Genomic DNA, 27,922 nt, shown 5'->3' on the forward strand with positions numbered 1-27,922 from the left:
TCTTATTATTATTTGAAAAATATAACAAAATATCGATAAACTGAAGCACTATTTACATAAAACTATCATAGATGACTGTACATGAATAAGTCTGACCTCAGAACACGATTATGTCAAAAAGAATTGTTGAACTGTACACTGAGGGCTCAGTCTATGATCAACACAGGACTACCGTATGATCCCGGCTACCAATTGATCAACACAGGGCTACCATCTGATCAACACAGGGCTACCGTTTGATCAACACACGGCTAAAAGCCTAACGCTTGATCAACATGGGCTACTGTCTGCTCAACAAAGGGGCTACCATCTGATCAACAAAGGGCTACCATCTGATCAACTTTTACCTAGTCTACATACTATGTACATAACGTTTCATAAGACAACCAACTGATCAATAACAGTCTTTGTTGGGGAGTTTGGGTCATTAACAAGAGGGTGGGCTTGTCCCAAATATTGGGATCTTAAATAAAGCGATGCATCCTCTGTAACATTCACTATCTACATGTATACCAGAGTAGACAAATTGTCCGTAAGAACAATGTACATGATCACAAAGTAAGTGTTGCGTAGTCTTACTTCTTCCACACCTGCATGTACTCGCTCTACAAGGCTGCTTGCAACAAACATATTCCTCACCAAACAAGAACTGGAGGTACCATACATTCTATAAACAAAATTAAAGAAAAAAAATTAATCAGCTGAGTATTCCAAAAAATATACAAAAATATTAGACTTCCCCAAGTAAGCCAAATGAGTGAGGAAAAAAAAAATGACTGGGGAACTGAAAAAGGGATCAAGATGAAGTCAACTGTATTAGTATATGTATTTGTATGTTCTCAAGATGATAATGTGAAGTATTACATTGTGACATGTGATATGATGCAAGATAAGTACGGTCAAAAGTGAATTAATTCTGAATTTATAAATGAATTAAACCAACATAAGTACAATTCTGGGTCCTCAAATAAAGGATAAATTCAATGACTTTGAAATTATATCATTCATTCATTCTTCAAATACATGATCCCACGTCTACATTTCTTGCACACCAAGGTAACGAGGAAAGTTTTCTGAACATCTTCAAGTGAGATCATTTAGACACACCACAAATTTGATTGATGAATATAATTTATGAATTCAAGCTGTTGGCAGTTATTAAAACGGACAATGAGCTACTGTACCCATATGTTGTACCATTGAGACAGATAATTACAGTGACCATATCGAATTGCTAAGATGACATTATTTACAGTCAAATGTTGAAAATGTTGAAAATGGTGATGTACTGAAAAATCAGGAATAGCACTCTTGGGCTCAACACTGGAATAGCAGTTTTCAACACATTGCCATTATAATAGTTCAAGAAAAAAAAAGACGGTGGCTCTGAGATACATAACCGTTCCCTTAACTGCATGATTTTGACACAACAAAACTAGCTTGTTTGTTGAATGTTAGCTTGCCAAGATGAGAGGCTCTCCAAGGGATTAATATAAATGGGCTCAATGGGTCCTTGTCCGAGTCACCAGTAGCAGCAGACAACAAGACTGATAAATATCAGTGTATTTGTTTTTCTCTTCCTTTTCTTCGTGTTCTCAGCAGCGAATGAATTTCATATTTACCCCCAGAAATGATTTTAATAGCTGAACAAAGATGAGCATCGCACTCTACAATGACTTCAGCTCAAGTGGGAAACCTGGAGTTTACAACTACACTTGGCACACTATGGAAGCCTATATACACGTATTTTATGCACCAGCCAGTGCTGATCTGTAAATCTTTTCACTTTTACAGTACAGGCATTGCTAGCTGACAAGTCAATCGCTTCCACCACACAAAAGCAGGCAAAGCTCCACCACACAAAAGCATTCATGACTTTGAAGCCACACTTCTCTGTATAGAAAAGCAGACCAGGCATATGATGAGTGAAAAACTTAACATGAGTATCGAGCACCAAATGTTCCAAAAGTCAGTCACAGATGAGTATGGATGAAGCGGCTCCCTCAATATAAGGTGATAAATACCTACCACAAGTTTCATAATTTCGGCAAGTTTATGACTGTTAACTATGATCTTTAGAACCATCAAAATGTACTTCAGGGAATAGCACTTCTCAATCACTAATACCAACCATACTGTGTAGGCGATGTAGTACATCAGTTAGACAATAATTGTACTGTAACTCACAGCATTATCCTATAGATGTAGTTCAGTTAGATGCTGATCCATGTAAATGTGACACAGCGTAATTCAGTTAGAAGTATAATGGTACTGCAACTGACAGCATAATTCACTTAGAAGTATAATGGTACTGCAACTGACAACATAATTCACTTAGAAGCAGATCACTTGTCTTTGATATTATGCAACAGAAAGAAGCCGAATGGTAGACTTCAGTCATACTGATCAGCTGATCTGCCTGTGATAATGTGATAATGCCAGAATCACATTATATCTGTTCATATTACCATGCAAGTGAATACAGTGACAATTTACTTCTGTTTAAAACAGACATAAATTGCAGGAGAGTGAATCTGTTCGTGAATTTATGGTTATAAAACTGGTCATGTTCTAATAAAATAAGGACACATTCATGAGAATAGGCTCTGCTAGAAAGTCCTAATGGTGAATCAGTACACCATTGAATCATTAAATCAACCTGCCATTATTACAACAAGGTGTAGTTCAGTATAGTACACATCATTCACAAGAAAAATGAATCTCAAGGTAGCGATTTTCCTTGGACATGACGACGTTGTGCATCTATGCTGAGATGTGCGATGACAGAGGTATCCAGCTGCTACGCACTGAGCACACTCACGATGAACACACCTCCTGGAATATATTCCAAATATTGCACACTGGTGAAGTAGCTTGCCACGATATTTAAACCCTCCCCCAAAAAAGGAGAAGATAACTCCAGACAAGAGGAGACAACTCTTGCCTGGACTTCACTACTGAGCCACAGACTCTGACTGCTGATGGGACATATGGACTGGCTCCGTGGCCATGGCGTTCATATTTACAGAGTCATCTATGGAGTGAACAGCTCGTACTGTTGTTACAGGTATTACACCTTCTATATGGTTTGAGTTCGATATGGATTTTTCACAGTTAGTGTCTCGGACTGTATCAAAGTCCTTTTTTAATTTTTTCACCACTGGTTCTTTAACCACACTGTCCTCTTCACCTTCGTCCTCATCATCTGCATCGTCTGCAGCCTTATCCCTGACAGTAGCACTGAGACAGAACGCTGGGGAATCTCTCTTCCGATCACCCTCGCCCTTCACTCTGCAGTCACTGCTGCTGGACACTGTGGAAGCCGCAGTCAGCACCTGCTGGGCAGAGGTAGCGACGGTTGGCGTAGAATGCGTTAGTGTCGACGTCGTTGTTGTTGCTGAAGTTGCCGTTCCTGCCCCTTGTTCTGAGCTGGCCTCCACTGAAGTGCCTTTTGCGTGTGCAGCTGAGCTGAATGAACTGCTATCTGCTTCCACACTCACAGGTTTCAGCTGGTGGTGATGGTGAAATTTTTGGTCAGTATAGATGAGAGAGTTGAGACTAGGGCTGGTCGATCGATCTCGCACAGGAGTTGGACTACCGAGGTCATCTAAAAACCGGTCCATGTAATCCCTACATGCCAAAAAAAAGAAAGGTCATCCGACTGATATTTACCACACTGATCCTTCTGACCTCTCATAACAATACATTAAGCATTGGTTACGCATTAATTTTTGAAAATATCCCTTTAGGAAATACCTATATCATCCATGGAGTGGTAGACTATGTAACATATTATGCAACATGAACAATATTGGCACTTCCTACACAAAGACATTTTCAAAAATGTCAGCACGAAGGTGACTTGTAACTTTCAGGACCAAGGTTAAAATACCCTCTAAATGTTCCACCCGTTAAAATATCAAGTGTACACTTCCCACACCAACACTATCAATTCGAGCATAAACACTCATCAGTCCAATTGAAGATGTTTGATACAGTATTGAAGCCTTACTATTGCAATCACCCAGGCCTCACACACAATGCCAGCAGTAATACCTTAAAATTTCCAGTCAAGTCCACATGGTACCTTCATCTTGTGAGCTAGAGGCCTATGACATTTCACTTACGCTTGCTAATACTGTATTTCCCCTAAAGTTTGGTGGGTAAAAATGCACTTTCAGAAGCTAATGAAGGCCCTAAAACTATACTTTTAAAAATGTGAAGACTTGGGTTTTTCTGAAAAGAAACTTAACATGCCAAAAACATGGTGAAGTGGCTCAAGAAGTTGGATAAAAAAATCAGAATCATGCAAATTGTGTCAGTTGAAAAATGCTAAACTTTAGGTGAAATACATTAGGTATTTTGTTTTCTCAGTGTATGAAAAAATAAACAACTTACGTGACTCCAGGATGCAAAACATATTTGCGCTTTTCTAGCCTTGTTTTACTGGCAAATGCATCATGTCGTTCTGTCTTCTTCCATAAATAATAAAACTGTACCAACTCCCCAACTGACCGTGTCCGCACCTACATCCATCAAAACAGACAGTCGAAACATCAGTTCTAACATAGAGGAGCATGGCGTAAAAAACCACTGGTCAAATAATTAAATCTTACACAGATGAAGAAAAAAACTAGAGCCCAAGGGCGTTGTGAAATGGGTCTTACACTCATCTTTTATTTTAATTTTTCTTGTAACTAACGACCAATTGTTTTCTAGTACAATCCAATGGTCTTCTCCACTACTAGAGATTCTATTAGTTACATATAAAACGACAAGTAAGCATATATTTACATGAATGTCGATAGCCCAGAATTACAACCTGTCATAACATTCTCGAATAAATTAATTATTTCAGTTCTTCTTCACGAGGAATGAATCTGAATGACGCTCATAGGCCTACATCTCTGTTTTAATTTTAGAAGCCTATCACCTCATTTTTAAGTGCATTTTACACCTGCATCTGCAGCATTGGAGCCAAGGTCAAATGGCATATCCGCCGTCTCATAGCTTCCACATTCTTTATTTTCAGCATTTTGGTGATTTACAAAGCGCTCGATTGCCGCAAGGTAGGCCTAAATATTATTGGGAGCTGTTAAATGCATGAACGTAGGCTATCTTACATGGTGTAAATCTTTTTGCTACATAAGCTACCACAGCCAATCAAGGTACCGACTGGTATATGTCATCAACCATCACGATCCTCAAAATAGCGCAAGCGCATTCGGTAACCTTTCATGACACATAACTAAATGAATAATAAATAAAAGCACAACTTTTAAATAATTATAATAATTACAATTTTGACTTAATGCATAATCGTAACATATAAATCCCAACAAACAATGAAGACAAAACATCAAAAAAGGAAATCAATATTCAACCATAACACACAGTCAATTTCATTAAGCACGCTGACATGTCGTACTTGGGTGAAACTACTTCCGGCAATTTCTTCACATCTGTTCATGCCTCTATAATGTGTATCATACGCACTGCTTTAATTTTGTTTTTTTTATTCTACGTATTATTTCATTATTTAATTAACTTATCCATCTTCAAAAATCTAGACAGCTGATCTAACTGGAAAGCTTTGGGCAATCCTCAGCAAAAGAAGAACTCAAAATCAGCTTCCATCTAATTTGAGAAATCAAAGATCAATCCTTTATATCCGAGACTTTAAGCAATACACACCTTATTTTGTTGAATTAAATAAAAGTCTTTTCCGTAGGTCCTCAAACCATTTTCAAAATTCCGACATTCCTCTTCTGACCATAAACTCATTGGATCTGAAAATGGCACATTTACGTTATATTAATCAAAATAAAATGTATAACAACTTGAACACAAATCTTTAATACCGTAACAATAACCCTTGTAACATACATAAAATCTAATGTGATGTCCAAGACTTACATACAGTCTGTGCTTAACTACAAAAAATGAAGAAGAAAGATTCTCTGATCAAGGAATAAATATCTGGATAAACTTGAAAATTCATGCACATGACATGATATATACAACTCTTAATCAGGCAAAATCTGTTGTACTGTTTTGTGCACACTCTATTTCCAGATATGGGTATATGTTGATCTGACAACCTGAAATTTCACCATGGCTATCACTACCTCAATCATGCACATCTGACATCAAGTTCACTTAAAATGGGGAGGTGGCATATTTTTTAATCCTGTGAAGTGGTGCTAGTGTGAAGTTGGCCCGTAAGGCACTGCCGTGTCAGAAACAGACTGCAGTGCAATGTCTACGATGTAACAATGTATCAGTTTCTGCTGTAGCATCGTTCTGTTGTCAATAAAATGTCCTGCTTCCCAGGTTCCCATTAGGTGATTATCAATTTCCTACATTCGAAGAAATCTCTGTATTTATGACTGAAAATTTACAAGCTTCATATAAGTATTATGCCATTCACAAACCACTAAGCTAGTTGTCCAGGGTTTAGCTGTTACCTGTTGGAGGAACTGCTTGCATTTTTCTCCTCCTGATAGCCTCTTCAACATTGTGACCACACTGTAGCAACATGTACAATGCCTGCAAAGAAGGAGGAAGAAACAACAGGGATAAAGATACAGATACATCACACGATACGATTACATGATACAGCCACACACAAAACTAAATCTGTTAATGCAAACCAGCATTAACTGGAATCTAACCCATGACTTCACTGATCAAAATTATGAAGTCTGGGGGAGGGGGGGGGGGAGGTTGATGTGTTAGACAACTCAGCATGTGAGGCCCCATCAGTGATTTCTACTAAAGAAAATAGCTTCCTAAATTTTTTCTACGGCGGTAAGTACAAAAAACAAGCCTTCTGGAAGAATTGCTTGAGAAATACATGACCCATACCAGTTAGAATAATACAATAAGCCATGTGCATAAAACAGAAGAAAAAAGGCCATAATATTGTTGAACATCATTGATCATCTATTCAATACAATGAACCCTTTTGGTAGTTGGTTCGGAAAACTGTATATGGATCAATAGTGAAAAAAAACAGCTTTAATTTAAAATTGCAACGACAAGTCAAAACTTGAACTTCATCTATGGATTGCCACGGTGAAGCCCTCTACCAAGTTTTAATTCACTATGGTGAATTGTTTTAAAAATAGTCCAGAAGGGAAGTAACAAGCCCAATTTCACAGCCTGACCTGCAAAAAGGTCAATGTCCTCTTGTACTTGGGGCTCTTGTTAAGTGAATGGTCGAGCTTGAAAAGATAGGATAATAAAAATCTTACCAACGGACAGACAAGATCAACTCGTGGAGCTGCTTGTGGCAACGGGCAACCGCCAAGGGGGACACGGTTACCTTACACTTTAAAGTAATTTTATTACAGTCGAACAGAGAAGTACAAATGTCGACCCGTAATAAATTTCGAGCAGGTTACCTGTTCATCATCTCGGACATGAGTTCCTTGAGGTATAGCATTGACTCCACCAGCCTGCTGCATGTTGTGAGCATGGAATTCACCTAAATACTTCTCCACTACAAGACATGAACAATGTACAAATATATTTAGTTATTGGGTCCATTAGGCCATAAATGATACTTTCGCAAAATAAATATTTCACTTCTACAAAAGTAGTCGGGCAAATAGGAGAAGGAAACTAATTAATGTTTACAAAACGCAATTGTGCAAACTATGGACAAACAAAGTGTACAGTACATAACTGCCTTTTTTTTTTTCATTTCATTGTTGTTTAATGCCATACAAATAATTTTTTCACTTGTACAATATCAGTTAGTCTAATTGGTGCAAGAATGTGGGATGCCATGGTAAACCACAGGCATTTGGCACATTACTGACAGCCTTGAAAGCCATACTGGTGGAGGACTAAGGGTCTTGAAAACATGGAAGGCCAGCCAAATGGCCATACAAACACAATAGTAAAGACGCTAAAAACAATTAAGACAGGGAAATGGACCTTATATTAATACTGCACTTATACAACAGCAGCCAGCATTATGGTGGAAGGACACAGGTTTTCATATATTTCAATCCAAAATTTCACGTATTTAGATGCAACACATTAATAGTGATCAGTCAGCCAAGCTAACTTTAACATTTCAGAAGGTCTGATATTGAATCCCAGATTTATAAAATGACTTTCACTTTCATAGTAATATAAAGACTTTCCTTACATGATGTGTGTGCATGAGTGACTTTTACAAATTCAATTCAACAACTTACCCATAGAATTCTCCATTTTGCTAGGGTCCCACAACAACCTATCCTCATTTTCATATGCTAAAAAAACAAAACAGAAAATTTTGTATGAAACTCTGATATACATCAAACATAAACTCTTCACAGATGTTCTAATGTTCACAGAATATTCCCTATCATACATATTTTCATCCCAGAATAAAGTATATTGCAGACTGCATAAAAGCTAATCATACAGGCCATACTTCATCAACCTAATCTCGCTTACATCAAACCAGAAACCAGGAACCATTCCCATACGTGCACTAAAGGCAACTCTTAGCCACAGTCCGTATGATGGACGTACCGTTGGAGATCAAACCACAGAAGCTCGAATTTGATTGGTTCAACAAACAGTGAGAGCAGATGATTATTCAGATGTACATGTGTTTAATTCATTTGTTTATTTGATTTTTTTATTAATATGACGTTGACCAGTTTTATGGTGCGAGGAAACCGGGCAGAGCCCAGGGGAACCCCATAACCAATGATTTTTATCAGATGCTTATTTACAGGTATCAAGGTAATTTATCTCAGGTTTTAAAATTATAGAACCAATATAATTGGACAACCATATTTTTCCTAACTGACGTTTACCATATTATTTACCTGGAGCATCTCCATATCTACTGAGGCCATCAGGCACCATAGCCTGATAGTCTGAGCCAACCTGAATCACCTGGGGAATTGAAAAAGACCAGGCAAAATCAGCATCACAAATGACAAAACAAGCAACAGTAAATATGTCATTCTTCGTTATATCTTAATATTTTTTTATTTATCTACTTTGATTGCAGGTGAACACTGTACTCAAAAATATTTCACTTCATGATGAAACTACAAAATTAAAACAAGATCAAATAAAATGGGAGACTCGAGGATGAGCTACAAAAAACATTCCGGAACACAGTATAACACATCATTTTCCTCTGTGACTTTGCGGTACTTGAGCACTACCTAGGTGTTGTTATGAGCACACACACCAATAATTGTGACGAAATAAAGGACAAAACAAAAGAGTTTATACATGCAGCTTTGGGCTGCTTTATTACAGGCAGAAAGAGGTTTTACTGGTTCCCCATTGAGCTCCAGCTTTAATGGGAAAAATGGCCTCACTCAACACTTTTCTGACATTTCATGGCATTCCATGAGCTTCGGCCCCAACTTGTAAAGTCTTCTATGAGTACATGAGTAAAGTTCTATCACATTTAACATTCTTTCCAAACTGGGTAGGGGCTGGGAACGTGGGCAATGAGGCTGCAGACAAAACTTCAAATGACTGAATCATTGCTGTATAACACCATACTGAAGAATTTTGGCTTATACCATGGAGGTTAGTTTTATGGATGGAAGAAACCAGAGTGTTGAGATGTGCAAGTGAAAACTTCTTGGGTATAGCATTTGACATCAATGAAACAAATTTACAAAGGAGCAGAGAAGATCTGATGTAAAATCTGAGATGATTCTGTTGTGACTTACTTTTTTCCAGTCATCTTCCAGGGGTTGATAATCTCCGTCCTCTGAATCATCATCTGAACTCTCATCAGGATTTGTCTCTTTAGCTACACAACAAATAGACGCATAAGTACATGTATGTGAATAACTCCTGGAACTACTGGCACTTTCACTGATCAATCTGACAAAATAACAATTCAAAGGCTGACAAGTAACAGGTTTAATACTTTGAGGCTGATGGGAGGGTTTTCTCCTATCACATATCACACATTGTCCATCACATCTCTCATCCTACACATATATTCATACAATTTAATTCTACTGAATAAGCATTATTTGAATAACTTCTTATAATTTTGGGTTTTAACACATAAAATCTGAAAAAACTATGCACTACGGTTATGCACGAATAGATTCCAGTAAACAGACATAGAGGCTGTTGAAAGCATCTCCAGGTCACAGGTGTTCCTTGTACTGTCAAACTGAAAGTAAGATCTTACATCTAACTCTGAGTAGCCTGGCTGTGTGTGAGGGCTCCACACTGTCCAGGAGGTCGGTGACACTGGTCTCCTGGTCATCCATATCATCGCTGTTCTGCAGCAGGTCACGGGCGATCTCCTCCTTGTCCAGCGTCAAATCCTGGTTGCTCAGGATCTCCTCTTCACTGCTGGAACGCGTGTCCTGAGGATTGTTACCATCACGGTACATTGCCAGCAGCTCCTCAATGGGCATCTCACCCTCCTGCCAACAAACAGGTACACTCATAAACACAGTCATTACAGTAGATTCTCATCAGCTCCTCAATGGGCATCTCACCCTCCTGCTAACAAAGAGGTACACTCATACACACAATAATTACAGTGCATTCTCATCAGCTCCTCAATGAGCATCTCACCCTCCTGCCAACAAACAGGTACACTCATACACACAGTAATTACAGTACATTCTCATCAGCTCCTCAATGGGCATCTCACCCTCCTGCAAACAAACAGGTACACCCACACAAAGTAATAACAGTATACTGCTAACAGCTCCTCGATGAGCAACACACCCTCCTCCCTACACATCACCACATTTAATAGTCACAGTATGTAACATCTTAAGCAGCTCCTCATTGCACACCTCACCCTCTTCCCTACATACGATCACATTTAAGTCACAGTACATAACATCTTTACCACCTCCTCAATGGGCACCTCACCCTCCTCCCTAAACACAATCACATTTAAGTCACAGTACATATCATCTTAACCACCTCCTCAATGGGCACCTCACCCTCCTGCCTACATACAATCACATTTAACAATCACAGTATGTAATATCTTAAGCTGCTCCTCAATGCGCACCTCACCCTCCTCCCTACATACCATCATATTTAACAGTCACAGTACGTAACATCTTAAGCAGCTCCTCAATGGGCACCTCACCCTCCTCCCTACACACGATCACATTTAACAGTCACAGTACGTAACATGTGAAGCAGCTCCTCAATGTGCACATCACCCTCCTCTCTACATACGATCACATTTAATACAGTCACGATACATTGTCAGCAGCTCCTCAATGGCCACTCTCCTCCCTTCATACCATCACACTTAGTACATAGTCACAGCACATACATGTCAGCAGTTCTTCAAAAACTGCAAATTGTGCAAATAATCAATTCCTGGACTTGCAGAGAAATTATCTATCTCAAGTAAAATGGAGTGATACTGAGTGAAAATGCCAGGTGAACTGCCTTCATTTTCACCACAACCCCTCGCTGAGCTCACTGACCAGTCGCCCAATGCTTCACACACAGCCTTCCAAACCATACAATTTACTCTGATGTACAACAACACAAACAAGCAGTAAGGACTGTTGCAACTTAATTCAGAAGTACAAGTACTTGTACATGCATTCAAAACCATAAATTTACAGATTTATGAACTGCTCTGCCTCCTGACCTTTTCCAAGTCATCCAACTCATTGCTGCAGCTGTCACCACTCAGAGCTTCCTCTTCTTCCAAAGTTTTCTCATCATCAAAGTCATGCACTAGCATCTCCGCCGACGGATCAAAATCCTTGTCCGTGTCTGCAGCATAACAAAAATGACTTGATAAGCAAATGATTAAACAGTTTTTTTTATTTTATTGCCTGATACAATGCATCTTCCAATTTCTGCTTGTAAACCTTCCTGCAAGAGTACCAGACACAGTATCCATGTCAGCAGTGGTACAAGATTAAAGGACACATGAAATATATGACCATTTTTTTTTATTTAATACGCAATTTGGAATATTTTCAAACGTATGAAAACACCACAAAATTCTCACCTTTGAGTTAAAAATGGGTTTAAACTATATACAGCTTTCCTAAACAGTGAGTATACAAATTAGGTGGTCTGCAGGCCTGAATTCAGTGGTGATAAATGTAGTTGTGAAAAAGAACTCTATTGACAGGCCAGCGGAACAAGTCATAATGATGGGGGATGCTTAGCTGGCATGTTCACTGCCTGATTGGTAGTTTTGAGACATCAAATAAAACAAAAGCCAAATGTTTGATCACCCTTCTTAACAAATTTCCAAAGTCTCTATGCTGCACATGGAACTTTCTGTTCACAGCACATGCACTTGTCTTGTTACTAATGCAGAAATGGCAGGAATTTAAATTTACAACACTGACAAACACAATCAAACTATATACATCTAAAAGTTATATCTAGCTAAAACTGAAGCCATTCATATTTGACTCAACATTGCCAATTAAGTCACAGTTTGGTCTGGAAGATACATCATCAGTTAAAATGTTACTATGATTTGTTTCTTTATTACTCTTCAGTCCATTTAATTATGAAAATATTTCAACTTGAAAATTTTTTCCACTTCTGTGGCTGTCAGTATTATCTTTTAAGTGGAAATATCAGTAAGATATGTTATAGAAATGTTGATCTGCGCAATAAAAGAAAGCTATCAATAAATCACGATTAACTTCAGGAAATTTATGTCAATGGAACAAAATTAAAAGGTTTAAGTATTTAACATAGAAGGTTAATAAATCAATAGACCTACACAACACTGGTGTTACTCTAAAACAAAATTACAAACCATTACTTGTGGAAATATATCCTTCTTTCCTTCAATTTAATTAACTTAGATAACCCGCAACACCGTGACCCTTATACTATCGCTGGGCAGTTCACCCGGTGATCCCGTTATTTAAATACCCGCCCGGTCTGTTAGATACTGGGATAAACAACACTGAAGATTTTAACTCTTTACGTTTAAAGGGAAAAAAGAAATCAATTAAAACAGTAACTTACCTGGACTACTCGAATCACTTGCCGCTGGCTGAAAAAATAAAAAGATAATGAAAATTAGTTATCACCGGTACAAGGAAATGAAATTATTACAACAAAATTCAAGACAGCATCATTACAATTTTGGAAAGCCTGTCAAAAAATATGAAAACCTGACGCGTTCAAGAAAATCGAGTCACTGCGCTTCGATTTGACATCAGATCCCGCTCATCAGGTCAAACCATAAAATTAAGACAATAATCATGTCATCAGAGTACATGATCCGTGTGACAGTTCCACTTTAACATGAAATGTGCGGGAAATTCCTTCACTAATGATCGACAACTCCGAGGAGTTACCTCAGCCATTTTGCAGGAAATTATGGGATAGATAAACCAGATTGAAAACGAGGCTGTCCTATTTTACCCGCCGGTTTCTTGCATTGCTAGCCTTTATTTCATTGGACGATCAACGCTCTCCTAAATTATAGTCGTAGTGCATTTTCTATACCTTTAGTAGATTATTACTAGTGTTAATAACCATTTACGGGATATGATTTACAGATCCTTTAAATATTCGCAGTATATACGGATAAAATTCCTGAAATGGGCTAAATATTGTACCAAGGGTTTGAGCCACTCAAGGCCAACAGCCAATGAAATCACCCGTTACAAAACGTTCAGTAACTAACGGCAACAGTGACAGCGCAGAGGAAGCCTTCCTGAGTGCTTGCTAAAATGTTGGAGAGCAAATGCAACACGGCACCGTTTTGATTAATTTTGATTCTCCAATGCTGAATTGCTAACTTTTTGACTATGTCTACAACAAGGAGAAATCCCAGACCTGGGTAAGTTTTCGGTGTGGACAGTTCGTAAAATGAGGTACACTTTTGACAGCTGAACCAAGTTTACATTCCGTCATTCATATCAACACAAGCGTTTAACCAGAACACAAACGCACAACCCCTGAGCTAGCCTACCTGTATGTGTACAAATAATCCTAGAGGTTAATGCTATGAATTCTAGATTGATGGCTGAACATTCGAACATACAGTCCATATTTGTAAGACATTTCTGAAATAAGAAGTGGACGACGCTAGAGTGTCATATATTGCATGCATCTACCTGTTGGCCTGCTCCTCTAACAATTTTTAGTTTCATGGCAATTCCTTATGTTTTAAATAAAATGTAGGCCTGTTTTTCACGACTCAGAATTAACCCTGCATTATCTCCTCCACATTTGCTTCAATATTTTGATGTCCATGATCCATATATCAGAGAGAAGGTGAAGACATTGTACTACTGCTTGTAGTCCTGTACAATATGACTCTGTTTTATAGTCATGACTTGACACCGAGTCGTATTGGCACATTATATTATTCCTGTCTGAAAACTACCTGCCTCTCAATAACAACATGATATCGCCCAAAACTCCATGAGCTAAAGCCAAGCCAATCGATCCAAGTCAGCCTTTCCTTCTGTCATGTTGAAGGGCCACTGTTTCAAGATGATGTTTTGAGACTGTCAAATATGTGATTTGTCCCCCTCCACACACCTTCCACCCCCCCCCCCCCCCACCCCCAACCATATTCTGTGAGAATTTACCAAATTTAACATTCAGTTTTCCTGTTTTATATCGTGAATTTATCTGCTAAGAAAAGGTATGGGCTAAGCTTTTCAGATATTAAACAGTCTTGAAGCAGTTGTTGTACTACCCATTCGCGTGCTAGTTTCTGGACTAGTACTGCAAATCGATGCTCCCTGCAATGTTGTGGGTGACAGAAGCAGGGTGCGATCAGGTTTAAGATGCAAATTTGACTGTTTTAAAAGATTTGGTAGAAACGGTGGTATTTTGCAGCAACAGAAGAAAGGCTGTTTGGATTTATGCCAGTATCAAATTTATGATGGTTTGGGCAGTATCCTGGGCGTATGCTGCTCTTGTTGAGAGGTACATGTAGCTAGTTTTCGAACAGGAATAATATAACATTCGAACAGGAATAATATAACATTCGAACAGGAATAATATAACTCTCTGTCAAGTCATAGGGTTGTATAAAACACAGTCATACTGTATAGGACTACTCGTAAACATAAATTTCTGAAGATGTAGTATTACATATCCACAAAAGCTTTGTAAGAGCAGCAGCAGCTTTATTTTCTTTTTCTTTGTTGTTTCAGAGGAGGTACTATCACCTCAAGGAAAACCAATCAAATGGCATCTGTGAGCAAGTCCAAATATGGTGGACGCCCCTCAGTGTACGGGTCGTCTCGCACCAATGTGCTGTCCTCAGCCAGCAAGCGAAGTGTAGGAGCTGCCCACAGTGACCGATCAGCTGGCATAATCAAACCCCCTGTACAGGTAATATTTCAGTGCCCTTCATCAGTGCATTAACCTTAAATCCTTAACAAATTCAACCAATAAAGTATATTTATAGATGCAGTTTGAAAGCGTAACTCATTAGAATTTGAGGACTAAAATCGAAGCACTTATGAACTTCACAGAAATTTACAAAGCAGTACAGGGGTTGCATGTGACATCATTACTCTGGCAGAAAAATAGCTAGTCAGCCATATTGGAGTCCTTTTAATGTGGGCTGGTATAGCCACAGTGCTCCACTATGGCTGCCAAAAGTGGGTCATGCATCCCCTCTATATGTCCATATAGGTAAATGATATTTCAGTCAGACATGGTTAGTGACCCAGAAATTAACAGCTGCTCATTGGAACTTTAAAGTGTACCAAGTATTCCCACAAACAATAGGGATGCCTGTGGCTTTATGCAGTGATCGATTCTTGTGTTGTATGCATAATTGTCAGTTTATGTGTGCTGGTTATCATTGGCAATCAAATTTATTAGTATGGCATAAAGGGAGGATACTCTATGACAGGTTGAAGTTTAACCGTATAGGCTGTCAAAGTTATCTCCCTTGGCATAAATCTTGACTATGAAAATGGGCTCATTTAATGAACACAATAGTTTGAACAATGCTAACATTACATTATTGGCAAAAAGACCCCTTTTACCTATATTTACAATTTACATGTACTTTTCTCTCCCATTGTCACTTTTAAATATGCTGAACATTTGTATCATTTAATGTACCTGTTTCTACAAGGGACTAGGCTTTACCACTAATTTAAAATAAAAGCTAGAATATGAAGTAAGGTTTAACATACAGACAACAGAAAACTATGAGTGAAAATACTTTTATTTATTTTTTTAGATTTTTTTCAGAGTGTTGAAAGGCATTCATACATTTGAATACTATAGTGGGCTTTATCAGTCATACTGATGGTATCTAGGAACTCTGACGTCACATTACCTTTTTTTTTTCTGATGTTCGCCAGAAGGAAATTTGGGTAACATTATTTCAGTAATCTTTTACTCATAGGTAAAAACAGTTATTCCAACATTCAGTGTTGTGATTAGAGTTGGAAAAACATCCTGTGACATCAGAGTTCCTAACCTCTGATGGTAAGGTCCATAAAGCCCACCTTAGAATTTAGAGTTTAAGCGCCTCTAAATCTAAAAAAAACTAAATGAAAGTATATTTGTGCATAGTTTTAACTGGCCTATATAGTGATGCCTACTTCAATTTTTAGCAGCCTTTTCCTTTAAAGCACTTACTATTGTTGATGAAGACAGTGATTTCACGTCTTGTGAAGTAAAAATTTATACATAATCAAAACTTTCATTTCATACATCCAGTCTTCAACATGGTGTTCATATTTTAATGTATACGATTGTCAAATTGATGTGGGGTGCTGTATTCATTTCAGATTTTTGATGAAAATGGAGCAGATGTAACGCCACAACCACTGTTACAGCAAGATCCTAATGCCGTGAAGAAAAACCAAAGCAATATTATGGACAGCTCCGGAGGAACAGTAAGGAACAGATTCATATAATAACTTGTGTTTGCCTTTAAAACAGGAATTATACCACACCCATGTCATCACAGAGAATCAAAAGTTGTTTAAAGAAAACGAGAAGAATTGCTACAAACATAGCTGTATCAGGAAAAACAGTGACAAGCGAAATAAATGCTGTGGTGGAATATTTTTGGGACAGCCATTGTGTAGGTGGGTTGTCTGGTATTGGTCTGGACTATCTTGTGCTCTGGGTAAATTAAATCATGTATAAAATTTGAAATGAGGGCATTATGGTTGGCTAAAAATAAAGACATATAAGATATGAAAGTCTGCACACCTCATCATGTATTTGGTGTTATCTCATGAAATGATTGCGATATTAGCAGTTGTATAATAGAGACCCCGTTTACTGCAAGCAAACAAACAAATGCTATTTTGAATAATACGTAAGTGAAATCCACCAGCTGTCATTTTCTTTAACATAGACAGCTCACAGGGATTTCAGAACTTTAAGTATTTAAATACTGTCAGCGTCAGTTTGGTTCTTTTTTAGACCATGAGCTTTTAAACGTGCAAGAGCAGACATTATGACATTCAAGAAAATATTCTTCCATTTTACCATTTGCATGATAGCAGTAAGCTTGTGGTAAGAGAAGCCATTTGTCTAGAGCTGAAGGTCTTAAAAAAGGAAATGAAAGGATTTTCTCATCAGCTTCAACACGTAATCATTATCAAAGCCTGAGTTTTAGACTAAAGTTTCCACTATAATTTTGATCTTCCAGACTTTCAGTGTAAATATTTTAATATAATATCATGACATCTCAAAACGTCTTATTCAGCTCTTAATTACAAGTACAGTGATTTTTTTTCTATAGTGCTTCTCATTCATTCTCATGAGAAATTAAAAAAATGAGGATCATTCAAGCCTCTCATTTGTATTGAAAGTGTTAATGTAGTCTTAAGCATGCAAAAATGCTGGATTTTTTTTTTTTTTTTTTTTTTGGTTGGTATATCTGCAATCAAGCTGTGTGTGGGCTTTAGTGTATAAAATTAAAGTTCTTTTTCCTGACAATTTGCAGCCAACTGACCTGATGTCCCAAGCATCCATATATAACACTGGGACAGTTACAGCCAGTACGTTTGGAGGTGGACCATTCACAAGGTAATTATAATCTGCAGCTTTTTATTTTCCAATCAGTTGAATCTTATTTATTTACTTTTTTTTTTCCAGAAAATATAATTGAAATACACTATTGACTTTTTGTCACACCACTCTGCCTAATGGCAATAACGTGTCACTGGCTTTGCAATTTATTACATTAATTACAGTATTAGCCCTAAAAATTCACCCCCCAAAAAAGCCATATTTTTAATGACAAATAGTCATAAGGTATCACTTTAGGTGGTGGAACTTCATCATTCTGCTTTCCAAAAATAATTCTCCAAAAATTTTCTTAAGATAAATAGAATTAACTCTCGGAATATGATCAAAATGAGTAATTAAGTCATGGATGAAAGTTTAGGCCACAGACACTATGTGGCCTATGTCTTCAACCTTTTTGTGATGTTGGTTTAAATATATTTTCAGGGGGTGTCTCTGTATAGACTGACAAAAGACCTAGTTTCACAAAGTGGCATACACCATTTTTTTTTTTACCATACAATGTTTTTTATGTCACTATTAGCTAAGCAAATTTCCTATATGTGCAATTATCATATGGGATACTGGGCCTAATATTGACAAACACACCAAAACATAAATGATTGCCAAAAATCAAAGCTATAAGTAGGATAAATTGCATTCAAAGTTCCCTTTAAACATACAAAAAGGTTGAAGAAATAAGTGATAGGCTAAAGCACAAAGGTTAGATTTTCAAGACTTGGAATTCTTATTTGTGTATTCTTGAAAGCTAACTGTACGTGATACAAGTCAGTTTTCTCTACAGTTAATGTCATTGCAGAGTCAAACACAAGGACATTTTGATACACAAATTACAGCACATCCTAAAAGAAAAGCCCAGACTGTGGAGAACATTGCCTCAACTTGAATCTTTGAAAACAATCCTTACATTCAAGTGCACTGGCTGCATAAACATTTATAAGTAATTGTGACAATATAACTTGATATATAAGGCTTATACACCCAACTATCCTAAAATGATCTGCCTTTATCAGTCAAACCTCTGACACTGTTTCTTATCAAGTCACTTTAATACAAGGGAATGTCACTCTAGTCCATGTACATGCAAAATAATGATACTGCCTCAGTGAGTTAATAACACTTACAGGTAAGCTTAGATGAAAGGAAATAAATCTGTCATTTATATTCAGTCATCGACAGTAAGAGCATTGTCTCCTTTTATGCATTCAGTTACCCACATCAATAAATTCCCTGAACATTCATTTACAAGCATTAACACTGAAGTTTTCCTCTCTCTTAATGTTAGCAGCCAGCTGACCAGTGTTCTACGTGTAGCTCAATGCAGACAGGTCAATCTTCGTGCTAAAAATTGATTTCTGATTTTTTTTTCTCAGAAATTAAAAAAATTAACTCATCAGATTTTGTATAAAAAAAACTGCCTTGATAGAATATCTCAGCTATTAACTGTCATTGAAGATAGATCTGCATGTACACTGGATCGCTCAGTAGGTGGGGTAAATTTAATTTTCGTTTTTCAAGTGGCTTTTCTGTATCTAAATGTTTCATGTCCCTGTATGTATAACAAAACATAAATTAATGGAGGCTACCTTAAGACCTGTGTTTCAGGGAAAATCCACTTAATTGGCAAATTTTCTGTTCTCTGGTAATCTGATAAACGTGTACATATGCATTTGACCTAATATTATATGTATTTGACCTAATATTCCGTGGTCCCTGATGATTATTTAGGTTTTAGCATACTTCATTAATCACAGCGGTCTTCAAATTAGGCTAAATATCAACAACTGTGGAACAAAACTTAGCGGATTGGCTAAGCCACTTTACTGTAAAATTGAATGTCAATTTGTAAGCAGATCAAATATTTTAAGAAATAGAACAAATATTAGTAATCGTTCTACATGTCTATGTGTGGTGTACATGTATGTTATTTCCTGATGTAATCCATCAGCGTTCTGTAATCTTGTGTATCTACATGTACATGTATATAAGTAAATGCTGTGTTTATGTGCATCAAGGGATTTAGTCCTATTGCTTCAGGCTGTGTCTGAGCATAGGCACTAAAACAGTAGTGTCATGATACAGCTGGTATCTCTATGTTTATCTGTACACTGCATGTCAAGTGATCAATGTCACCATGGTAGTCAATGAGCTGGTATACATGTATATGGTAGTATAGAAACATCCTGGCCTGGTACACAAGAGATTCTGTGACTTGTATTTATGTGTACAATACATGTACATACATATATACATTTACATGAAAAAAAAAGAAAAAATTATATGATTATATAATTCTTACATTGAGTAAGTTGATAAAGGTAATCTGCTTTTCTTAGCCCATGGCCCTGAAATATTTTGATTCAGTTCAAATGGATCCTCACACATGATTTTTTTTAGTTTTGTTTTGTTCTATACGAACTCAAGCTGTTAGTTAGTTTATAGCAGAAAACTTAAAGTCATAAGCAATAGGTACACTGATAAGCTGAACGGGGCCTGTTTTCAGGAAACTTCTTAAGTTATTTTGCTTAAGCAACATAAAACTATACTTATGAAGCGTTTGACTTAAGTTTTGTCGAGAAACACTCCATCCTAGACTTACGAAAAAAAAAACTCTGACTTTAGCAATTTATTGGACTTAGGAAGTTTTGTGAAATGGGGCACTGAGCATTTGCTCATCTGCTTCTGTTGGCTCTGTGTGATTTTCTCTTGAAAAAAACTGTCGAAGTTGACACATGTATTTGTGCTCATGCATACATTTATTGTTTGTTTTGGGACCAGTTGAAAAAGTGAGTTGTTGTAATTATGTGTTGCAGTGAGAAAATCTCTGAAATGAGATGTAGCATCTTTGCTCAGTTCTGCTGCTGTCTTCAGCCTTGTCAATCTGCATGATAGCCATGCCCAAATATCTTTTTTTCTTATCAATTATTAAGCTTTAGACATACATTGGCTGGCTTCTCAACGAATGAATAATGGCTTCTCAACGAATGAATAATGGCTTCTCAACGGATGAATAATGGCTTCATTAACGAATGAAAATCCCTTCATGTTCAATGTGCAGTGTCAGAATATACATATATGCATGTCTGATATGCCATGATCATCCAGCTAGTAGCGCATATGCATAAAAAAAAAAAAAAAAATCTTAAATAGTAATGTTGTCATCTTTTATTTGTTTTGTCAGTTGCTCTAAAATATACTGGATCTTTCTCTAAAAGTACATCAAATACATGTACATTCACCGTTATCTACATTGTACAACATCGTCAGTTTGTTCAATTTTGTGTCAACGTGTTCAGTGTGCATGCAATTTACATACATGTATATATAAATAGCGGGATACCAAAAGATGGAAATTTTTCAAAACATAGAAAGTCTTCAAGCTAAGATGCCTAAAAGAGTTGAATAAGTATAAGACCTACAATGCATTGGTGTTTTACATGTACATTGTATATCCATGTAACTTTCAGTAGTAGAAGCTTTGTTTTTTACGATTGATTTCTGTTGTTTTTTTTATACTTATATGTATACAGATCCTTGTACATGTAGCAGGCTGGAACAAAATTGTATTCAAAAATATGCTTTAATATGAATCTTTAAGATTTAAGTTAACTGTAAAAATTAAGGCTTGAATTTCAATGAATATTGTAAGAATTGAACCAGAGCTATAGATAATGCATTTGTCTGTTACTGCTGCACTTTTATGTATTCCATGCACATGTAATATGCAGTGCAAAATTGATGTAAATGATGAAGTAATAATTAGAGACTAAATACACCTTTGATAGCTTCATCTAAAGTGTGAGTTTACACAGTTGCACATGAAAACAGGTTATAGACTGGGAGGCAAATGTTTACCCGGCCGGCTGCCTGCGGTATATCTAAGGATCGGCTTTCCACATTGATCAAATGCCTGTTAAGTTGTCATCAGAACCGTGTAGACAGCCAGAGGTGTTAAATTAGGTAATTGTACAGCTTCAGCGCTCAGCTTCTTCCATATTGTGTTTCTTGGAATAGCTGTATTTCTTAGGGAGTGGAGTATGCTGGCCATGTTAAGCTGTAACCGTGAACAGATGGATGTTCTCTCTAACCTATAAAACTGCCTGGCACAGAATTCTGAGAAGAGAGGCACAGATTTATATGCATGAGAATGTCCCAGGCAATTCTTTACAGACTTCTGGCTGCTCCCTATCTTATGTCATAACAAGATTACAGCAGTACCAAGACAAATTTTCTGATTAATCTACATGTCAGCTACATGTAGACAAGGCTCATTTTTCGTCAAATTTGGCCTGAAACCAAATGGATTCTCATTACTTCATCTGATGAGAATTCAAATTTAGATTCCTGCACATCTATATTCACATTGTTCTTTATTCCCTCTTCAGAAGGCGAGTAAATGATGAAGTGTAAGCTTTATCAGGGATAAATACGGAATTCTTCAGACAGTTACACATCTTACTGGTCATGTAAATAATCTTTTACAGGAATCCAGGTTGATTTTGATAACTTTTTTTTTCATTGTGGTGTTCAAATATTCCTGAAAATTGCAGAAAACACCGATCAAATAAATAAATATATAACTCCTCACCTGTGCATACATTTCTTTTGAAAAAAAAAAAAAAAAAAACATGTTTACTTAGAAATATCAAGCCATACACTTAAAGAGATGTATGTTGTTTATTTTTGGAATATCCTGTCGGTTCATGTAATTTATTTTCCATGAGCTTACTTTAATTTTAAGAATGCTATTTAGATACATGTATATGATGGACGTGCAACTTCTCATGTACATTAACCAACAGAACGCCTCTGATATACAAGCCAGTAATGTTTTTATAAATGGATGCTATCTAGATACATGTATATGACATAATGTACGTGCAACTTCTCATGTACATTAACCAACAGAACGCCTCTGATATACAAGCCAATAATGTTTTTATAAATGGATGCTATCTAAATACATGTATATAACATAATGTACGTGCAACTTCTCATGTACATTAACCAACAGAAAGCCTCTGATAAACAAGCCAGTAATGTTTTTATAAATGGATGATATCTACATACATGTATATGACATAATGGACGTACAACTTGTCATGTACGTTAACCAACAGAACACCTCTGATATACAAGCCAATAATGTTTTTATAAATGGTGTGTGTAAATGAGGATAAGATTTAGAGCCCTGATTATCCCTGATCTGTGTGAGCATGGCACATGCTGAAGGCTGGTGATGGGAGGATCAGAAGGGGGGTTGGCAGTGTGACTGTAAGGTCAGCCAGTTGTTTGGGGGGAAGGTGGGGGGGGGGGGTATGATTTAAACCCACAGGTTGTCTTGCCAGTGCAGCTGGAGGCAAACTCCTCTGTCATATCACCTACTTGTAAACACAGCCCCACATACAACTACCAGAAATACTCTAGAAAATACACCACAAAAATATGCCTACAGACCTGTGCTGCTGTTGAAACACATTCCGTAGACTTAATGTTGGCCAAGGATATGAGGCCTGCGAAGTGTGCATCTACAGTAGCAGTTACATGTAGTTTGGATTATGAATGGTTAAAATTTGTATGTGTTGTATTCTTTGCTTGGGCTCGTTATTAGCTGAGATATTCGCAGAAGTGTTTTCCCTGTCAGAACAAACGTGTAAATTGCAATATTTGAATGTGCGAATGCACGATTGTATATGGTGTATTAATGTATCTACAGTACCACATGTGCTGACAAACACACTTGCAGTGTATCTTTCATCCTGCTTTAAATATATATTATGCAGCCAGGCACCCATTCTTACATACCCAATTACTGTGAATTAATTGTATTAGAAACACAGCAAACAGATACTGTAAATACACAACAGTGCATGTTAAAATATTAGTACCTTTCATATGCTGAGTTATTTAAACAGTCTCCATTCTTGGATGCTACATAATCTTGTATGTTTTTGTATACACGCAGTATGTTTCTAGCTGGTATACGCACCTACATGAATTATCCTGGATACTCTATGGAACATGTGCCTATTACGTGTATATAAAGGCCCCTATTGTACAAGCTTCTGCAGCTAGCCAGGCTAAGGTGCCTCTTATGGCAGCCAAGATAAACTATCCTACAGTTACCACTTCACAGTGTTCTTTGCTGTTGTTTAGTGGATTAAAAATTGACTAAATGACGGCAATGTTTTTTTTTTTTTTTAATGTGCTTTGTTTGAGAAATAAAATCACTGAATCAGTACTACTGGATAAAAAGTGCTATGTTCCAGTATCTCAGATTCATCTTGTAACTGATAAGTCCCAACCCTTACAGGTACAGGATAAAGAAACCATGACCCAGAGTTTAGGTGTAAATACCTATTAGGGACTATCCCACTCACATTGTATGTACATAGTGTAGCTATAAATGTTGATATTAAAACCTCTGCTCTTCCCTCTCATAGACCTGACCTCTGTCATTTATAAGAGTCTGCCTAAAGTACAGTTTAACACAGCAACCCAAGATAAATAGAAAAATAACAGATATATCTGTTGGCATAGACAAATGTAAAAAGTGTTATGTTTTTGATTTACTCTTAAGTGCTCGCATGTGAAATCTGTGATCACAATAACATAACGTCATGATAAGTTACATGTACATGCGGCCGTTATAAACTACAGTTAACAGTACTGCTTGTATTGTATTGATTCAGACTCCAGACTATTCCTCCATGATCAGCTGGCCTCTCACTCAGGAAGCATGAGGGCATCAAAACCTGCACAGTCAGTGTATCTGAGCCAGTCATGCTGATATTGTGTTCAACATCATGAACAGCCCACATGTACATGCATTGTGTTGCATGCCAGTCTATGCAACCGTATTTTTTATAAGCACAGTTAGCCAAATTAATGGATGTTCTATTAGAAGTTGTGCTCTAGGGGGGTGCGGAGGGGAGGGAGGTAAAGTAATATACATGTAATATTATCTGGATAGAGTATGCGCAGAGTACTCTTTGGTTTGAAGTGGAACACCAGCTAGGACTTCCATGCACATAATTCCTAATTCTTTGCATAGAAAAGGGGAACGTTTTCAATTTCGTGTCAGTTTTTATCTGTACACCCACAGATTTTCTTGTACAATGTCAGACAGGTGTACTGCAGGTAAATTGTTGTTTTAATGGTGAAGTATAGGATTTGAGAGTAGGCATACTTCAGCCATATATGGTATTTAGACTAATGTTTGAAGATTTCCCTGATTCCTGCTGTTCAGAAGGCTACATATATATTAAAGTGTGCAAGTTAATATAGGTATATCTATTTGTTACACTACTTGAACAAGTACACTAGATCCCTACAGCATTTCCCAACCAACACTTCAGGCAGTATCCAGCACTTAAACCTAGCTGGCCTGAATACTGTACATTGTACCTGATGTAAAGACTCTAAAAACTGAACAAAGGTCAATCAGCAAACATTGATAAAGATGTGTGTCATTCACTTCATGATATAAAATGATCCTCCTCAATAATAATGATGGTAGAATACTGCACCAAGACCTCTCTTAATTTCATGGTTTGTAAGGTTGTTTTTTTTTTCACAGACGTTTCATCAGGAAAGGTGGATGTGAATTAAGCTATATGGAAGAAGGCTAAGGGATTATTAGCAGAATTACGGTAGATCTGTGATTCCTTCTGAGTATTCATGCCTGCTTAACGCCATTTTCTGTGTGTGCAGTAAAACATCATACTGCCAGAATAATTTGTGTCAAGACAAATTATGGTAGACATTTCAACCTTGCAATATATATACCTGCTCTTATAAGGACAGATAATTGTATTTATATGACTCTGTTCTCACCAACATAAGGGTATACTTGTGACTGACAGAGAGTCTACTGAATAGTCTGGCAACATTGAATTACAGATCCGTTAAGACATTACTTAATGATAAGGAATGGAGTGGATTTAAATGCTACACATTACGTCTTACGGTTCGTGTATTGATGAGAGAAGTATAAACTGCTGAATTAAAAGACTCTTGGGGATCAGCTGAATAAACAGAATGGATAGAAAGGTACATTAGTCTTTGTGTAAACAAGAAGACTGCCCATCAGCTTGTAATAAAAGCCCACTGTGCATGAGCATGCTATTATAATACATGGGTTATATGTGCGTATAGAAGTAAAATCTATTGATTGAGCTATATAATTTAATAGTTTACCTTGAGCGTGCCATGATCCCCATACTCCAAGTCCGAGTCATCCGAGTCTCCTCTAATCATAGGGTATTTCCCTGCAGAAAACGGGGTACAGCCACCGTATATGACACATCAAGCTTGTCCTTGATTATCCCCGCTTGTCACTTCACAAATAAATCTCTATCAGAATCCTGCTCACTCTGTGCCCAACTGCTCTGTAGAACAGAGCAAGAGTGAATACACATATACATATCACGCAGATCTCCGGCTTTATCCTCACCGAATTCTCTCCAGGCCCGCAGGAAGTTGTCCTCACCCGCCTGCAGTGTTTTTAAGTAGCAGACAGGCCAAGGAGTTCAAATCTGTGCACAGTTAAATTCTGTATGAAGAAACTGTAAGGCAGCTGTAGCCTGCGTAATGAGATAGGGCTTCTGTGTGTGTAGCCCTCTGACTGGCAGGCAGGCAGGCAGGCACACTGCTGGCCCTGTGAGAGAGACACAGTCATAGAGAGACAGAGAACTTACTCCACAGGCCTCCTGATCCATAAGCCCTGTGTATAACACAACAGCTGTCCACAGGCTCCTGTTGTACTACATTATTAGTATTCACCTGAATCAGGCAGTGGGGGGGCCTTACCAGATACTGATATTCATGACCACTCAGCACTCGCCTATACACCTCACTGATCAAGTCTCAGGCCTGCAAAATACCAAAGTTAAATTCGGGACCATTACGCAAGAAATTTTTATTGAAGTGGTGTTTCACTATGTGAAGAGCAGTATATATACTTGTATGCAGTTGAATAGGTAGCTGCACCACCTAGCTTTTAGCTTAAGGATATCTGAAATTATTGACCCATAACTTGATGTACTGTATTCTGGTATATATTAATATAATATTACCCTCATTCCCTCCCTCTTTATCCCCCCCCCCCCCCACGGTATAACTGTTGTGCTTACTTATTAGACTTAAATACACAAAATTAATCTAGGCGGATTCTCTACACTAGAGCACCATAAAGTGTGTATACATGTACATAGAATATAATTTATTTGTTCATTTATTTGATTGGTGTTTTTCGTTGTACTCCAAGAATATATCACATATACAACGGCTGCCAGCATTATGGTAGGAGGGAACCGGGCACAGCCCAGGGGAAACCCACAACTGTCCGCAGGTTTCTGCCAGATCCATAAAATATGAAGGTAAGATAGTATTATTGTACATTAATGCTGTCTTTAAGCATAAACCTTACAATTATATTTGATTTGTACACAGAACCACATAAATATATAAATAGTCTACTATCCATATTAAACCGTGTCTTAATTGAGGACTAGTGCTGAAATCATCAGCCTATACAGTGCATGAATCATATATTTAATTAGAAATGTGTACAGTTGAATATACCGCCAAACACATTTTTAGTACCGATATCAAAAAAAAAAAAAGCTTAGGCTAATGGGCTGCCATTGACTTACGGAGTTACTGTGATTATAATTTCCAGAGGAAAATACTGACCTGTTATATGTCGACGGACGGAGAGTTCCTGTAACAACTGTGTGACAGAGTGGACGTACAGCTCCACCCATATTCTCCTTACCTCCAGCAACATCTGATCTGTGCAGCATTAAGGAGACAAGACAGTATCCACATACGCATGTAAATTGACATTCAGAGGACCTGACATGATGCCCCCCCCCCCCTCTTATTTCATCCCTAGTTTTCTCACCCTCCGCTTCCCTTTAAGATGGAA

At 37.4% G+C, this 27,922-nt stretch overlaps 2 protein-coding genes across 2 annotated transcripts; one reads left to right on the plus strand and one right to left on the minus strand.

Annotated features, from left to right (window-relative positions):
- LOC135471959 (mesoderm induction early response protein 1-like) lies at positions 1 to 26,849 on the minus strand. The gene is made up of 12 exons (XM_064751424.1): positions 26,191 to 26,849; positions 12,982 to 13,009; positions 11,627 to 11,754; positions 10,181 to 10,421; positions 9,705 to 9,787; positions 8,835 to 8,904; positions 8,211 to 8,267; positions 7,407 to 7,504; positions 6,468 to 6,549; positions 5,695 to 5,789; positions 4,399 to 4,526; positions 1 to 3,630 (listed from the first exon to the last, which is right to left on the minus strand). The coding sequence occupies exons 1-12, from the start codon at positions 26,248 to 26,250 to the stop codon at positions 2,955 to 2,957; spliced, it is 1,746 nt and encodes a 581-aa protein (XP_064607494.1). The 5' UTR covers positions 26,251 to 26,849; the 3' UTR covers positions 1 to 2,954.
- On the plus strand, positions 13,671 to 18,011 carry LOC135471960 (dynein axonemal intermediate chain 4-like). Its single transcript, XM_064751425.1, has 4 exons — positions 13,671 to 13,804; positions 15,135 to 15,315; positions 16,737 to 16,844; positions 17,909 to 18,011. Exons 1-4 carry the CDS (start codon positions 13,773 to 13,775, stop codon positions 17,993 to 17,995), a joined length of 408 nt encoding a protein of 135 aa, XP_064607495.1. The 5' UTR covers positions 13,671 to 13,772; the 3' UTR covers positions 17,996 to 18,011.
- Positions 26,850 to 27,922: the final 1,073 nt, after the last annotated feature.

The sequence above is a fragment of the Liolophura sinensis genome, chromosome 7 (genome assembly GCF_032854445.1).
Source record: "Liolophura sinensis isolate JHLJ2023 chromosome 7, CUHK_Ljap_v2, whole genome shotgun sequence".
In the NCBI taxonomy this organism is placed as follows: domain Eukaryota; kingdom Metazoa; phylum Mollusca; class Polyplacophora; order Chitonida; family Chitonidae; genus Liolophura; species Liolophura sinensis.

Coding starts and splice junctions, on each gene's coding strand:
- LOC135471960 (XM_064751425.1), top strand. CDS start 13,773: ATGTCTACAACAAGGAGAAATCCCAGACCTGG. Junction 13,805..15,134: donor AGGAGAAATCCCAGACCTGG/GTAAGTTTTCGG, acceptor TTGTTGTTTCAG/AGGAGGTACTATCACCTCAA. Junction 16,845..17,908: donor TGGACAGCTCCGGAGGAACA/GTAAGGAACAGA, acceptor GACAATTTGCAG/CCAACTGACCTGATGTCCCA.
- LOC135471959 (XM_064751424.1), bottom strand. CDS start 26,250: ATGATTAGAGGAGACTCGGATGACTCGGACTTGGAGTATGGGGATCAT. Junction 13,010..26,190: donor GGGATCATGGCACGCTCAAG/GTAAACTATTAA, acceptor TTATTTTTTCAG/CCAGCGGCAAGTGATTCGAG. Junction 8,905..9,704: donor TGGAAGATGACTGGAAAAAA/GTAAGTCACAAC, acceptor TCAATTCCCCAG/GTGATTCAGGTTGGCTCAGA.